Below are 16,087 nucleotides of genomic sequence, written 5' to 3'. Positions count from 1 at the left end.
CCTTCTAGAGCAGTAGCTGAAAGCACAGGCTTTGAGGTGGAACTAGAATTCAACCCTGGCTCTGCCATTCGGCTATGTGACTTGGGCTAGTGGCTCCACCTCTCTGAGCCTCAGTGTCCTCATCTGCAAAAGGGAGCAACAGTACCTTCTCAGAGACCAGGTGGGAAGATGACACGGGCCCATATATGCAAAGGGCTCAGCACAGGATGTGGCCCAGAGCAAGTCCTCGGTCATTTATTTAACAAGTGTATATTGGGGACCTACCATGTGTCGAGCACTCTTCTAGACACTGGGGATATGGGAGTGGTGAAAACAGAGAAAATCCCGCCCATTGGAAAACTTACATTCCAATAAGTGAGGCAGGTGATAAATCAATAAACGTATAATGTTGGGACATTTTATGTGCTATGAAGAAAAAGAAAATACAGGAAAGGGACAGAGTGACAAAGGAGGGGTGCTTTTATAGATGGTGTAGTCAGAGAAGGCTTCTCTGGGGCGGTGACATTAGGACAGAGTCTGAATAGAGTGATGGAGTGAGCCATGCAGATATCTGGAGGAAGAGCTTGTTGGGCAAAGAGGAAATGAAAGCTGTCACCATCCACATGGTGGTCATCCTCCTCCTCATCATCAACAACACCCTCCACCTCCTCTTCCTCCTCCTCACCATCCACATCACCATCCACATCATCATCATCATCACCATCCTCATCATCATCCACATCATCATCCTCATCATCATCCACATCATCCTCATCATCATCATCAACATCATCCTCATCATCAACATCATCATCATCATCATTCAACCACAAGCACAATGCCTGGCACATAGCGGGCAGAGCATCAATACTTGCTGAGTGACCATGAAGGGAGTTGCAAGTGCAACTCAGATCCATAGAAGAATGGAAGACAGTGGGTAAGATAAGAAAATCAAGGTTGGCTTGGATGTCTGGGTTCCACCTCCTGTCTCTTTTTACCTAGCGGTGTGACCTTGATCAAGTCACTTTCTCTCCATGGAAACTGACTGACCACTCTCTAAGGCTGCCTGTAAGACATGGGTGTTGAGTACTAGAAAGTATCATTTCAGCCAAGTCTGCACGGGCCCACTGGTTGCCGAAGGATGGGCAGTGCGGATGGAATTCCCTCTCCCCACCCACTGGACAACACTGAAAACTCCAGTTCAAAGAACCCTCAGCTGAGGCAGGATGCTACACTCCATGGGCCAGATCCAACCTAGAGATGTGTTTTAACACTACTGGATGGGCCCACGTAGTATTCGTTTTCCAGTGTTAGTTGCCAAAGTTTAAAATCAGGGAGATTTCATAAAATTCCAGATTCTTTGCTTCTCTTAAAAAATCAGCAAATCTGGCAAAACTAGTCGTGCTTTCCTACACAGTGACAGTCAGGGGAGACTGAGTAACAGCTGCCCCCTTTATTTGGACATTGGCTTGGCTGTTTTCCACAGATCCCACCAGGCTCTGACACTGAAGGTCTTGCCAATTACGATCATCCTCTGCTGCTGTTTTCCTTGTAATACAGAAACTGTCCTCTGTTTCAAAAATGTGAATGGAGAGATGGACAGGGAGGGCCAAGTTTCACCAAACACATTCTCCTGCATCCAATCAGTGGCACACAAAAATGTTATGTGGCGTTTGAATTTGGACATGTCCTAGAGAACTGCTAAAGCCAGGGGTGAAAAGTGACTAAGGGCCCCACTCACTTCCTAACTGGGAAAGCAAGGCCCAGAGGGTATAGGAACTTTCTCAAGGTCACCCAGCAAATTCGCAACAGAGTTGGGATTCCGCACATCTATGCCATAGTGCCCTCCCCAGAGTCCCAGCTGAGAGGAAGCTCTGGGCCTTATGAGCCCACCCACAGGTGACAGAACCATGGCTGGGCACCTGATCTAGAGCAGCCAGGCCACAGGCTGGCCAGGAAACTATGAGGCTACGAGGTGACACAGTAGGAAGCGATCTGCTTTTATAAGAACAAGCTGGACCAAGCAGTTTCTGACTCTCAGAAGCATCAGTAGGAAGTAGAGAGACAACTCGGTGAAGAGAAGTGATAACTGAAGATGCAAGAGCGGACAGAGAGAGAGGGCCGGGTGATATGGAGGCCGTGAGTGGGCTGAGTTCTGAGGAAGCAGAACGTATGAGGAAATAGGTACCGTGAGGAGGCAGTGGCTCAGAGGGAGCAGACACACCCGGAGAAGGAGTAAACCCTTTAAGAGAGTAGCTGCTATGAGGAAGCAGAGGGTGTGTGGGATTTGATGCTTCGAGAGACAGAAACAGGAGGCAGGAAGTAGCAGGAGCAGGGAGATTAGGTACTGTGAGGGAGAGGGCGCCACCCCACCAGGGAACAGAAGTTACAGTGAAGCGGCAACTAGGATGAAGCAGAAGCCACCAAGATGCCAAAACTCAGAAGCAGTAGAAACTCTGAACAGACCAAGGAACGATACCGAGAGTGGATGGTGAGGAAAGCCGGCTGGCCGCAAGACAGAGAAGCAGAGAGGAAGAGAATAACTGAACCCCGTTCAGTGGCAGAGCCTCAGGGGCCACAGCCTAAGCCCCCTCGGACCCAGGGCTAGCCTCCTCGAGGTCCAGCTCTGCTACAGTAACTGTCTGTGCGTCCCTGGGAAATCGGCTCCCTACTGGTCCGTATGCCGTACTGCACACACACAAAACCCCACTCCTCCTGGAAACTGGAGCTGTCCTGTGTAATACGCTGTTTTTTTCCAACAATAGAAGATAGTTGGATTACGACCCCCTAGTTCCTGACTCCTGGTCCAGAGCTCATCCCACTGCCCCAGATGGAGATGGGCCAGTCACAGCCTCTGTCACAGGTGGCAGGTGTTGGCACCTTCTTCTGCAGACACTGGCTGGAATTCCAGTGGGGTCACAGATTGGTGATCTGAAGGCCAGCCTACAGGCAGTTTGGTGTGGAGGGCTCAGTGATTCCCTGAGGCTGAATTTGAATGCCTATACCCAGTTTTGCCTCAGTTCCCCCACCACTTGCTATCCGTTTAAACCCAGCTTGAGGTTTTCATCTCTGGGCCCTTAGGCAACTGACTTGCAACTCCTGCTTTGGGCCCAGAGTTTTTCTGAGCAAAGTCGAGGCTATTGTATAGGTACTTATATGACTAAAGAAAATATTAATAGATGTCCGCAAACCTCTTATTGAAGAAATTAAAAACATTTTATTTGTGGACACAAATTTGAATTTCATGCCATGTTCACGAGTCATGCAATATTTTTCTTTTGATTCTTTTCAACCATTTTAAGAATGTGAAAGCCATCATTCTTAGCTCACAGGCTGTATAAAAACAGCCAGCCAGCTGGATTTGGCCCATGGACTATAATTGCTAATCCCTGACCTGGACTGTCACCTCTGGCAGCACTGAGTACCCAGACATGGTAAATGCTCAGACAGGGAAAGGGAAGAAGCAGCACCATGATTAGTACGATAGGGCTGTCAGTCCCAGGAGGGCCCTGCCTTCAGGCCACTGATTACCACGCTCCAGGCCACCGACACCCCAGCCTTGCCCACCTTACCTTTAAAGTCAAACCACCACTTGAGAGATGGCTTTTGGGACGGGAAGAAGAACAAGATGGTGACAATGGACACGCCAGTGACAGCATCAGAAATAAACCTACAATGACAAGGCCCCAAAGCATGTGACCCTGGGCATCTCAGCAGGCCAAGGTTTGGCAGATTTGCAAATGAGGATTTGTCGAAGGGAATTAGGCCCACAGTGAAGGGGACATTGTTGGAGGCCACCGGATTCTGTTCTGCACTGCAATCAGCAGGGATGCAACCACCCATGGATGCAGAAGCTCTTTATCCACTGCTCCCTGGGGCATTTAGACTCTGTTTGAGCCAAACAAATGTTTATCCTCCCATTTCAAGGACCCTAGGAAGAGGGACTTGATCAAAGAGGGGAGAATCTGAGAGCCACAGAAGGTTGAGGTCTATGGTACCCCCATGCATCACCATAACCGGGGCTCCTGTAACAGTCCTGTATGTATTTGTTCAGCTCCTGTTTGCATTCCTCCTGGGATGGGCAGCTTAGTACATGGAGATGCAGCCTATTCACACCAGCAGAGCCCAGATGGAGCCCACCTCGTAGCCCCTCAAAACCTCACTACCACCTTGCAAGGATCCACAACATGTCCTATGGAGACATTAAGCCCACAGAAGTCTCAGAAACAGCCCTTGAGGGCAGGCATCTTCCATTTCAGATGAGGAATCTGAGGCTCCAAGAGCAATAGCAACTTGCTCAGGGCCAGACCATAGTCTGTAGAGGAGATGGCCTTGAACTCAGATACATCTGGCTCCAAGTTCAATGAAGCACAGAGCCAAGTGCCAACAAAAGGGCTTTCAGCCCACATGTTTGGGAATAAGAGTATTCAAACAGCCAAGAAACTGGAAAAGATGGTCAATATCACTGTAATAGAGAAATACAGATCAAAACACATGCTAACAGACAGGCAAAACATGAAAAGGGTGATAATATCTAATGAGGATGTTGAGAAACACATGCTGGCAATACATTTCAAAACTTTACATGTGAATACCCCTTAATCCAGTTGTTGTACCTCTAGGAATTTATCCTCAGGAAATAATTGGGCTCTTGTACACAGATTATGTACCGGGCGGGATGTTCATTATTGATAAGATTAGAAAAAATGGAGGATTTTTAGTAGGGACATGTTTAAATGCATTGTGTATTACAATATATATAACGAAATACCCCTCAGCTGTTCAAAAAAAGGATAAAAGATAATATCAATTGTTACATTTGACATAGAAATACAACCAAGTTACCTTGTAAATTAAAAAAAACAAAAAGCAAGTTTTTATTTGCAGTATTGGACACGATCCAAAAAGGAATTGGTTAAATAAATTAAGATGTGCCCATTCTATAGACTGCAATGCACTGTTTAAAAAGAATGAAGTAGGTCAGAAATAGCAAGTTGTCTATGAGCATATTATTGTATTTTCCAATTTTTTGTTATATGTAAACATATATGTATGCGTGTATGTATTAATATGGGTTGTGTGTGTGTATCTGAAATGTTATACACCAAACTGTTAATTGTGATAATCTCTGGGGAATGAAGGAAAACTTTTACTTTTTCAATTTAGCATTGTTTGAGTTTTTTATAATGAGCATCATTTTGTAACTAAACAACAAAGAAAAAAGCAGATCACAAATACTATGTTTCATGTATATGTATAACTGAATCACTTTGCTGTACACCTGAAACTATCACAACATCGTTAATCAACTCTACTCCAATATACAATAAAAAGTTAAAAAAACAACAAATACTATGTTTACTGTAATCACATTTCTGTTTAAAAAATTCTTGTGTTTGCTCGGCTTCTTTTTAGTGAGTTTGCATGTGTTTTAAAATTAGTTGTATTGAGGTATAATTAACATGCCATAAAATGCACCCATTTTAAGCATATAGTTCAATGAGTTTTGACTAATGTATATGGTCCTGTAACCACCAATGTGATCAAGATGTAGAACAGTTCCCAGACAGGCATTTTTTAAGTCAGAAAAAAGACGTACATCAGAACTGGAGACTGAGGTTCTAAGTGATTTTCACTATTGTTGGAATGTTTATAACACCAGTTTTCATTTGAAAAAAAACCCAAAGTACCTACATTTTGGAAAAATAAAAGAATGGTAATAAGAGCCACTTCCTTTGGCTCCATGATATTATATTGTTTCTTCCTCATAAGAACTCTCATGAAATTGGAACGTATATCCCCCATTTTACCAGGGGTGGGGGGAGTCTGAGGCTCAGAGGGTGAAGTGTGTAGGGCTGCTCTATCCAGTATGGTCGCCATGAGCCACATGTGTCTAGTGGACACTTGAAATGTGACAAGACTAAATGTGGCAAGTGTAAAACACACATCAGATTTTGAAGATTTAGTGTGGAAAAAAGAATGTAAACTAGCTCAACAATAATTTATTATATGGATTACATATTGAAATGATATAGTGTTAAATAAAATACATTATTCAAATTAATTTCATCTGTATTTTTTTTTTTTACCTTTTTTATGTGACTACTAAAAAATTTAAAGTTACATTTGTGGTTCACATTACATCTCTATTGGATGGTGCTGATCAAAATCATCAGAGCTCGCCAAATCCAGAGGACATATCTTCCATCTAATCATGTTCTAACTCACACCAGAATTTGACACATTTGCCCACTCACTCTTTCCTTAAACACTCCCCTCCCTTGGCCTGTGCGCTAGTCCGTTGCTCCAGTGTTTCCCCCTACCTCGCTGACTGCTTCTTCTCCATTTTCTCTAATGGGATCATTCTCTACCCAGCTCCTAAATGTTGGGGCTCCTCAGAGTCTTCTCTACGCTTCTATATGCTTTCCCTGGCTAAGCCCATCAATTCCTAGGGATTTAAATTGGAAACTTATATGGTGACCCCCAGATTTATATCTGCAACCTGACTCCTCTGAGCTTCAGGCTTGCGCATCCAACTACCCTTTGCAGTATTTGAAAGGCATTCTAGACTTGACACGTCTAAAACAACTCCAAAATGGAATTGTTGATAAGCCACCCCCAACCCCCTAAAGAAATGTTATTCTCCAACTACCCACCTATGCAGGTACTCCTTTCCCTCATGCCCCCAAATCCCACCCAGTAGCAAGTCCTATCATTTCCAACTTTGAAATATATCTTGTCCGCTCCATCTCCATTGCCACCACTTTCATTCAAGCCATCGAAGCCTTCGTCCTCAACCAGGGTTCAGTAAACATCTCCTATAAAGGGCACACAATACGAAAACAGCCACAGACAATACGTAAATGAATAGGTGTGGCTGTGTTCCAATAAAACTTTATTTGTAGATACTGAAATTTGAATTTCATATAATGTTCATGTGCCACAAAATGTTATTTGTCTTTTGACTTTCCCCTAGCCACTTAAAAACATTTAAAAAAATTCAAAAACAAGCGGTGGACCAGATTTGGTCCATGAGCCTTGGTTTGACGACCGCTGGGATCATCTAGGTGGTGGTATAGCTCCTAACTGTTCTCCCCACCTATATTTTGCCCCCACTATCCATTCCCTAATAAACACAGCTAACATTTGATTGAGCTCTTTCTAGGTGTCCTTCTAATCACTTGACATGTATTAACTCACTGCTCCTTAGAACAATTCGATGAGAATTGGACTATTTACAACACCATTTTACAGATGAGAACGCTGAGGCACAGAGAGGTTAAGTGCCTTAAAACCCTCCAATAGCTTGCTACTGATCTCCCATAAAAAAGACCAAAATTCTTAGCATGTCCAACAAGACCCTTCATGGTCTGGTCCTCACCTGCCCTTCCAGTCACACGTCTGCCAATTTTCCTCCCTCCCACCAGGCCCTGGTTACACTGGGCTTCTTTCAGTTCTTCAAATGTTGATTTCCACCTCAGGCTTTTAGTAGCTATTCCCAGTGTGTCTCTAATTTTTACTCTTCCTAAATTTTGGTTCTTTCCAGAACTATCCAAAGTCATTGCCCCCCACTCCATTCTTTTATAATATAACCCTCTCACTCCTTCTTTCATAGCACTCATTACAATTTGCAGTTATTTTGTTGTCTATTTGTTTTTATCTCCGTCCCCAGCTGCTGGCATAATGTTTAACACAAAATAGGTGCTCAATAAAAGTTGTTTGAGTGAATGAATGAATGAATGACGTGCTCAGGGTTGCACAGTTTGTAAGTGGCGGAGCTAGCATTCGAACCCAGTTCTGTCTGATTCCAAAGGCAAAGCTCTTAACACATGAGACCCTAAATGTTTTATCATCCAAACCTAAACTCTTTTGAGGGCAAAAGAAGGAACTGTTAATAATTACACGGGATGAAAGGTGGAAACCTAGCCCAGTTCTCCCCAGCTGCACTGCCTCCTCAGCTCCGGCGGCCCAGCCCCGAGTCTTCCCTGTTGGACTCCATCCCATGGGTCCCCAGAGTCTCACCCAGGGGTGAAGAGGCTGGCCCAGCCAGGGATGAACTTCGGGTCCCGGGAGAAGAGGAGGATGGCGAATATGCAGAAAAGGATGAACACGGCCTGTTCGGCAAACCTGTGGCACAGAGATGCAGACACCATGGTGACCATGGGCTGTGGCCGGACCACAGCACAGGAAGCCCTCGGGCAGGGGCCCACTGGGTGTGACTGGGCCAAGCCCTACCTCTGAAAGCTGGAAGTAGTTCACTCCCCAGGTTGTCCCGAGAGTGAGGGGAGTGGTGTCCCAGGTGTAAGTGATTCCTTTCCTGGGGCTCCCATGCTGCCCTAGGATCCTTCCTGAGCATCAGGCACCCCTCCCCACAAACCATTCATATCCTTCCCACTGGGAATTTCCCAGAGTCCTAGGGACAATCCAGAGAGGAAAAGAAAGTGAAACAGAGACAGAGTCAGAAAAGCAGAGAGAAAGGAAACTGACAGAAACAGAGAGGTAGGCAAAGAGAAAGGAACAGTCATACATACAGAGAGGGACAGACACAGAGAGGGACAGACATGGAGAGAGGGGTAGACAGAGGCAGAAAGAGAGAATCCCTAAATGTTGGAGCAAATGTCTACCCAATGTGCCCATTTCACAGATCAGGGAGCAGGGCCCAGAGAGGGTTAGTGCCTTGCCCAAGGCTACACAAGAAATTAGTGGCAGAGTCAGACCTTGTGTGAAGGCCTGCTAACTCTTAGTTATTTTCACTACGTGAGAAATACGTGCTAAACAAGGTTCTGGAAGCCACCCAAGGCAGCATCAGGTATTCCGTAAACCAGGAAGGAAAGTGTGCATTAGGCGGGAAGGTGACAGGTTCCCCCTCCAAGTTCAACCTGAGAGGCTTACTGGTCCTCAGGGTATCTACCCCAGTGACAGGGCAAGAGCTGACTGTGTAAGTCATCTCCCTACCCTCCATCTCTAGGCTCCCAGGCCATTGGTCCTGAAATCCCCTTGGGACTCAGTCTCCAAGGGGGTCAGGGATTAAGCCAAGAGGTAGCTCTCCTGAAAGTCTAGTACCTGGCTCTCTCCCCACCCTGAGGACCTCTGTGCCACGTACTTGATGGGCCCCAGGTTCTGGAATTCCTCCTGAATCATGGCTCGAGCCCTATTTTCTGCATCACTTCTGATCTCAGATTTCTTCTTCCTCCAGCCCCTGAAACAGGAAGTGGGGAGGTTAGGAGTGGCCACTGCGGTCTAACTAACGTCTCACCTACCCCACCACCATCTGGCCAGGTCTCACTGTCTCTGTTTTGGAGACTCTGCAACAGCCTGCTGAGTGGTCCGCCTGCCTCTATGTTCCCTTTCTAAAATCTGTTCTGCCCACCTATAGCCTGGATAGTCTTAAAAATGTGAATCTGATCATATGGCTCCCAGGCTTAAAATCCTTTAGGGGGTCAAACAGACTCATGAATAAACAGACAAACCAAGGAAATAAAATAGAAAGTCCAGAAATAGACAAAACCATAAATGGGGATTCAATCTATGATAAAGTTGGTATCCCAGCTTGGTGTAGAAAAGATGACCTATTCAGTCATTGATGTTAGACATATAGATCAATGGAATCGAATTGAGAGTCCAGAAATAAACCCACATTTCTATGGTCAATTGATTTTTGATAAGGGTACCAACACCATTCAATGGGGAAAGAATAGTCTTTCATCAAATGGTGTTAAGACAACTGGATAGCCACATGCAAAAAGATGAACGTGGACCCCTACCTCATACCACATACAAAATTTAACTCAAAATGGATCAAAGACCTAAATGGAAGAAGAGCTAGACCTGTAACATTTTTTCAAAGAAAACATAAGGGTAAATTTTCATGGCTTCAGATTAGGCAAATATTTCTTAGACATGATACGAAAAGCACAAGCAACCAAAAATAGATAAATTGACTTCATTAAAATTAAAAACGTTTGTGTGTCAGTAAATGGTATCCGGACAACTGGATGGCCATCTGGAACAAAAAAAAAGTTGGATCCAAACCTGTACCCCAAGGTTGGATCCTTACACTGTACCCTAAGGATAAGCTCCAAATAGATAAAAAATTTCAACATAAAAAGTATTAAAATACTAGAAGAAAACATGGGATTATTCTTTTATAACTCCTATAATGGGAAGACCTTTCTAACTGTAATTGAAAATTCAGAAGCCACATAAGGAAAGATTGATAAATTCATCTACATAAAATGTTTCTAAAAAATTCTGCATGGAAGAAAGCACTATAAGGAAAGTAAAAAATCAGGAAAAAATATTTGCAACTCATACTCAAAATAAGTACTAATCTTTCAATATAGAAAGAGTACTCGAAATCAATAAAACCAAGACCAACAATCAATTTTTTAAATGTACAAAGGATATAAACACACAGTTTAACAATTCACAGGAAAGGAAATACCAGGGTCTCCCATGAATATATGAAAAGTTTTCATATTGCTCCTCAATATGAAAAGTTTCTCAAAATTACTTCTAAAATAAATGCAAGTTATTTTTCTCTTATCAGATTGGCAAAAATCCACTTTGCTGCATGGAAACAGACACCCTCATACATTGTAAATGGGGGAACAAATTAGTGCAATTCCTATGGAGAACGACTCGACAATATCTATTAAAATAAAGTGTTTATTCTCTGACCCAGAAATCTCTCCTATGGGGCTTCCCTGGTGGCGCAGTGGTTGAGAATCCGCCTGCCAATGCAGGGGACACGGGTTTGAGCCCTGGTCCAGGAAGATCCCACAAGCCGCGGAGCAGCTAAGCCCGTGAGCGACAGCTACTGAGCCTGCGCTCTAGAGCCAGTGAGCCACAACTACTGAGCCCATGTGTCACAACTACTGAGCCCCCACACCTAGAGCCCGTGCTCCACAACAAGAGAAGCCACCCCAATGAGAAGCCCGCGCACCGCAACGAAGAGTAGCCCCTGGTCGACACAACTAGAGAAGAGCCCGCGCGCAGCAACAAGGACCCAACACAGCCAAAAATTAATTAATTAATTAATTTTAAAAAAAAAAAGAAAGAAATCCCTCCTATGGAAATCTACCTTACAAAAATACCTGTTACTATACAAAATGGTATCTGTCAGGGAGACCAGTCACCAGAAAATATATAGTATCTGCTTGTATTTGCTTATGGAAACTCTGGAAGATTACCCGAGAAACCAATAAAAGTGGATACCTGTTTGGGGGGGATGTATTGGGTGACTGGGTAATCGAAGGCATGGTTGGGCAGAATTCTCACTGCATACCTCTTTGTATTGTTTTTGATTTTTGAACTGTGTGTATGTGCTGCTTATCCAAATTAAACAAATAAATGCTTTTTTAAAAACTCACAACGGTTCTTTTTTATGAAGATCCATGTCCCACAAGGCCCTCAGTGATCTAACCCAGGGTTTCTCAGTCTTGGAGCTCTTGACAATATTGGGGCAGGATCATTCTTTGTTGTGGGGTGGGATAATTCTTTGGTGTAGGGGGTTGACTTGTATATTGTAGAATGTTTCGCAGCATCTCTGGCCTCTACCCCATGGACCCTAGTAGTACTTCCTCGGCTGTGACAACCAAAATGTCTCCAGATGTTGCCAAAAGTCCCTGGGTCGGGGTGAGGTGGGGGGAGGTAAAATCATGCCCAGTTGATCATTTTGCCTCATCGCCCACAAATCTCCCTCACACCCTGAACTCAGTCCCTTTAACCTTTTTTCATTTCCAGAAGACCCCTTGCTACCTCTGGCCTGGGGGCCTTTGCACTCATTGTTCTATCTGCCCGGAATGCTCTTCATCACCCCTATCTCCTTCTCTCCCTTTACTGAGTTAATCTATTCACTCTTCCTATTCCTGCTCAAAACGCACTTTCCCAAGGAAGCTCTCCTGCCCTCCCAGTAAGGTGAGAGCCCTCTAGCGTGCACCCTCAGATCTCACCAACCATTTCCCTCCCAGCACTAATCATGACTGGTATTTCTGCTTTGACTAGTTGTTCACTGTCTGTCTCCCCCGACCTAGACTGCAAGCTCCCCAAGAGCAGGAACGCCTCAGCCTTGCCCAGGGGCTGCATCCTCAGCACCTGTGACAGCATCAGGCACGTAGCAGATGCTCGGTGGATACATGCTGAGGGAAGGCAGTGTCATGGGATTGGCCGGAACCTTTCCTGCTACCCACCCAGAAACACCTCTCTCACTGGGCTTCCCTCCACCTGCATTTCCTTCATCACAGCCTCCTCCGAGACCAAGTATCGCAGATGTCCAAGGAACAGGCAGACAGGAGAAAGGGGCTCTGTTTCAGGCTCAGCACTGGGCAGTTTTTGCACTCTCCCTCATTTAGACTTTATTTTAGCTGTAGCTCATTATTATCCCCCATCTACAAGTGAAGAAATTAAAGAAGTAAAGGCTCAGGGAGGTGACAGAGTTGCTCAAGGTCATGCAGAACCATGATGTGAACTCTGGTTTATCTGAGTCCAATGTCTGGGCTTGCTTCTCTCGGCTAAGCTGGGCTTTGAACCTTGAGTTTCTACTCTGAGGGATCAAGGAACACCACAGTCAGAGCCTTTCTATTCTCAAGGTGTTTTCACGTCTCTTTGATCCATAGTAGCTCTTACTGGTCCCATTTTACAGATGAGAAAAATTAAGGCCCAGAGAGGTGAGGGGACTGAGTCAGAGAATGACTTTATGACATGCCTGCTACCCCAGCCCTGAGCTGCAGCTCCTATTTTAGTATTCTCCAAACTCCAGGCATTCATAACCTACTTTCACAAACGTTCCTATAGCCACATACCACGGGGCTCATGTTTCCTTAACAGTTTCCTCCAACTAGACTCAGCATTTTAATTAAAGAAATGTATTTAAATGGAAAACTTTCTATTGCTCCCATACGTAGAAAACAAGAATCACTTGTCATACATAGAAAGTACCCACGAAAATAAAGACATGAAAGCAAAGCAAAGTGGCTAGGTACCACTGCTGGCTTTAGTCTCTGGGCCTGAGGTTTGCTCTTTCTTTTTTAAAAGGCTAATTCGGAAAGGTTAGAGAGTTAAAGTTTTTCCTCACCCTACTGAGACTTTCTCCCCAGCATAAGCAGATCGATTCTACATGAGTTGATAAAGAAATATTTTTCTCACTGTCTGAGTCAATGTTATTTGATACCTTGTCCTCATGACCCCCCAGACTCTCTCCTGTACTGAGGCCCCGTGAAATGGGAAACGCTACACATCTTCTCCTCTGATATGAGTGTGTACCTTACTTAAGTAACAACACTATTAGGAATTATTGATGGTGAGCGACATTCACCGAGGGCCTGGGCTTAGCAGGCGAGTTCCCACACCACCTGTAATCCCCACATCCCTGGGAGGCGAGGAGGACTACAGGCACCACATCTGACATGAAACTGTAATGACTTAGGAAGGCCACTCGCTACTGAGCACGGTTCATCCCGCCGCAAAGCTCAGCTGAAACACCAGGGTACCTCAGGGTTATCCCTCCATACAGGAAGGAGATCCAGAGCCAGCCCACCAACAGGAACATCAGCATGAGAGGGAAGGCGAAGATGAACCAGGAGCCGAAATTCACCACGTCGCACTGTGGGAAGAAACTGGAGAAAAGAGGGAGGTGAGAGCCCGCCGAGGTCAGCCACGCCAATGGATGCACATATACTTACAGAGGAAAACTAAAGGAAGTATGCTAAATATTAACAGTGGGATTGAACGTCGTTCAAATTTTTTTTTCTGTATTTTCTGAGTGTTCTATAATGTGTCTATATCGTGCATGATCAGAATAAACTAATAAAATGTATTTGGGGAGCAAAGGCCAAGGAGAGCATTCAGGGCAGCCATTTCCCTGTCTCCCCAGGTTCCCCGATGGGGATTCAGAACCCCACGTTAACCCCATATTCCTTTCAAATACCTCCTTCCTGACCAGAAGGTCCTAGCTTGTGCAATTAAATGTTGTATATGATTTGCATGTAATTTGCGTGCACTTTACTCAAAATCCTTCATGTTTGATACTTTTACTTACAGCTCCAGCATTTTCCCCCTAATTTATTTTCAAGTTGGAACAAAGGCTTGCTCACATCAGAGCAGACAGGCAGCCTAAAAACCCTCTGATAGCAAATGCCCTCCCACTCTCCCCAACCCCCAACTCAGGACCAGCCCCTGAGGCCCCCAAAGCCCATGTCTTTCCTGTCCAGCCCTGGGGATGTGCTCCAGCAAGAACTAATACCCAACACTCTGCTTTGTCCTCCCAGTCAACTGCCCCTTTGCTGGCACTTCCTGCTAATGGAGGAGACTAAAGGGTCAGCCCAGATCGTCCCTACATCTGAAGCAGGACCATCTTGGCTTCTGGTTTTCCAGTCTCACAGCCAAGTCTTGCTCAAAGAATGGAGACGAAAAGACACCGAAGATTTGCAGTGGGCTGAAATCAATTGGGGAAATATTGATACCTGGCCCCCATCCCATACCTCCTGAATCAGAAATCTCTGCAACCGAGATCCAAGCATATTATTTTCACCTTCCCTGGAGACTCTAAAATGCACCCATGGCTGAGAATCACTGTTTTTCATCATACTCTTAAAATCAAAGGATTTGAGAACCTGAGAATATGGTGCAGGGTTAAGGTTTTAAAATTGGTTCATGAGGTAAGACATGGGCGTACTTAAGTTTTCTCATGAAAATAACTTTGACTACCCGCAAGTATAGTACTGATTTATGTACACCAAGCCCTCTCAGGAAGACCAACCCAACCAGCTTTCCCTCCATCATCCCAGTAAGTCCTTGATTCTTTGGTTGAATACCAGATAAAGAAGCTGGCCAGCACATGTGGCCATGTTGAATATCAAATAATTTTGTTGCTGTTTGTTTGTCAAATGCTTACATTCATAGATTAAATGCATCTCCACTGCAATGAAATCTTAGAAACCCCACCTCTCAGAATCCTGGAATCTGAAAATACTTAGAATCTTGAAGGAGTCTAAGGATTTTTTAAATCTTCAGACTAAGAGGTTTGGAATAATGGAATCAACGACAAGCCATCTTGTCGAATCCTTCTCTGATTCTCATGCCCTGACAGATGGCCACCCAGCCTCTGCTTGAACAGTTTCAGCGATGGGGAGATTTCACTTCTTGGCAGAATCCACTCCACTGCTGTCCCGTGTGGCTGGTTGCAAAGCTTCTCACGGCACATCACAGCCACACACCAACACCTCCCACCGGGGTTGGTTTTAGAAGCAGATGTCATATCGTGTCACCCCTCGGCTCTCAGCTCTCCTCTGACTCCCCATCTCACTTTTAGGAAGAGCTGCGTCCTTACAATTGTTGCCTTAGTTTGGCCTCTTCTTACCTTATCCCCTTCTGAACCCCAGCCTGGCTGGTCTTTGTGCTGTTCCCCAGGACAGTCCCACCTTTGTACAAGCTATTCCCTCTGTCTGGGATGCTCTTCCCTCTTGTGTACACAAAGTTCACCCCCTCACTTCTAGGTCTCTGCTCAAATGTCACCATATCAGAGAGATCACACATCCATGACCAACCTACATGAAACAGCATCACTCCTGTCACCTCTACTCCATTATCCTGCTTTATTTCATAACTCGTCACACCAACATATTATATATTCTTTTGCTTTTTCCTGTATTGCTTGTCTCTCCAACCAGAATGGAAGTGTCCCAGAGTAAGGACTTTGCTGGGGTTTGTGCATCGCTGGGTCCCCAGAGCCTGGCCAATAGAAGACATTCAACAGACACCCCTGAATGTTGGATGAAGGAGGAGGAGCAGAAACCCCAGTGCTGGGGAGGGGGGGGCACTGGTTTTTACCTCTTGAGCTGGCCAAGCAGGATGAGGTTGGGGGCCGTGCCCGTGAGGGTGGCGGTGCCCCCGATGCTGGCCGAGTAGGGGATGGAGATGAGGAAGCCCTTCCAGATGTTCCTGCGATATTCCTCCTCCTTCTTGGAGTTAGCCTGGAGATCCGTTGGAGCCTCCGCCTCCTCAGGACAGTCTTTGCTTTAAACAAACCCAAAGAGAAGCCATTCAGAAGACACTCAGAATTCCTGGCCTTAGGGGGAAACACACTGCCCAGGATGGGAGAGCTAAGTGA

General features: G+C 45.2%; 1 protein-coding gene across 3 annotated transcripts in view; it reads right to left on the bottom strand.

Moving 5' to 3' along the window:
• SLC13A3 (solute carrier family 13 member 3) overlaps positions 1 to 16,087 on the bottom strand; it is a 76,323-nt gene that overhangs the window by 15,892 nt on the left and 44,344 nt on the right. For all 3 annotated transcript variants that reach the window (XM_061208458.1, XM_061208459.1, XM_061208460.1), the window contains exons 5-9: positions 15,808 to 15,993; positions 13,470 to 13,595; positions 9,083 to 9,178; positions 8,002 to 8,106; positions 3,552 to 3,649 (exon numbers count right to left, since the gene is read on the bottom strand). In XM_061208458.1, the coding sequence (XP_061064441.1) occupies positions 3,552 to 3,649; positions 8,002 to 8,106; positions 9,083 to 9,178; positions 13,470 to 13,595; positions 15,808 to 15,993 (611 nt within the window). The remainder of the gene's footprint in view (positions 1 to 3,551; positions 3,650 to 8,001; positions 8,107 to 9,082; positions 9,179 to 13,469; positions 13,596 to 15,807; positions 15,994 to 16,087) is intronic.

Source organism: Eubalaena glacialis, chromosome 13, assembly GCF_028564815.1.
Source record: "Eubalaena glacialis isolate mEubGla1 chromosome 13, mEubGla1.1.hap2.+ XY, whole genome shotgun sequence".
Lineage (NCBI taxonomy): Eukaryota > Metazoa > Chordata > Mammalia > Artiodactyla > Balaenidae > Eubalaena > Eubalaena glacialis.
This window is presented reverse-complemented; position numbering and strand designations above follow the sequence as displayed.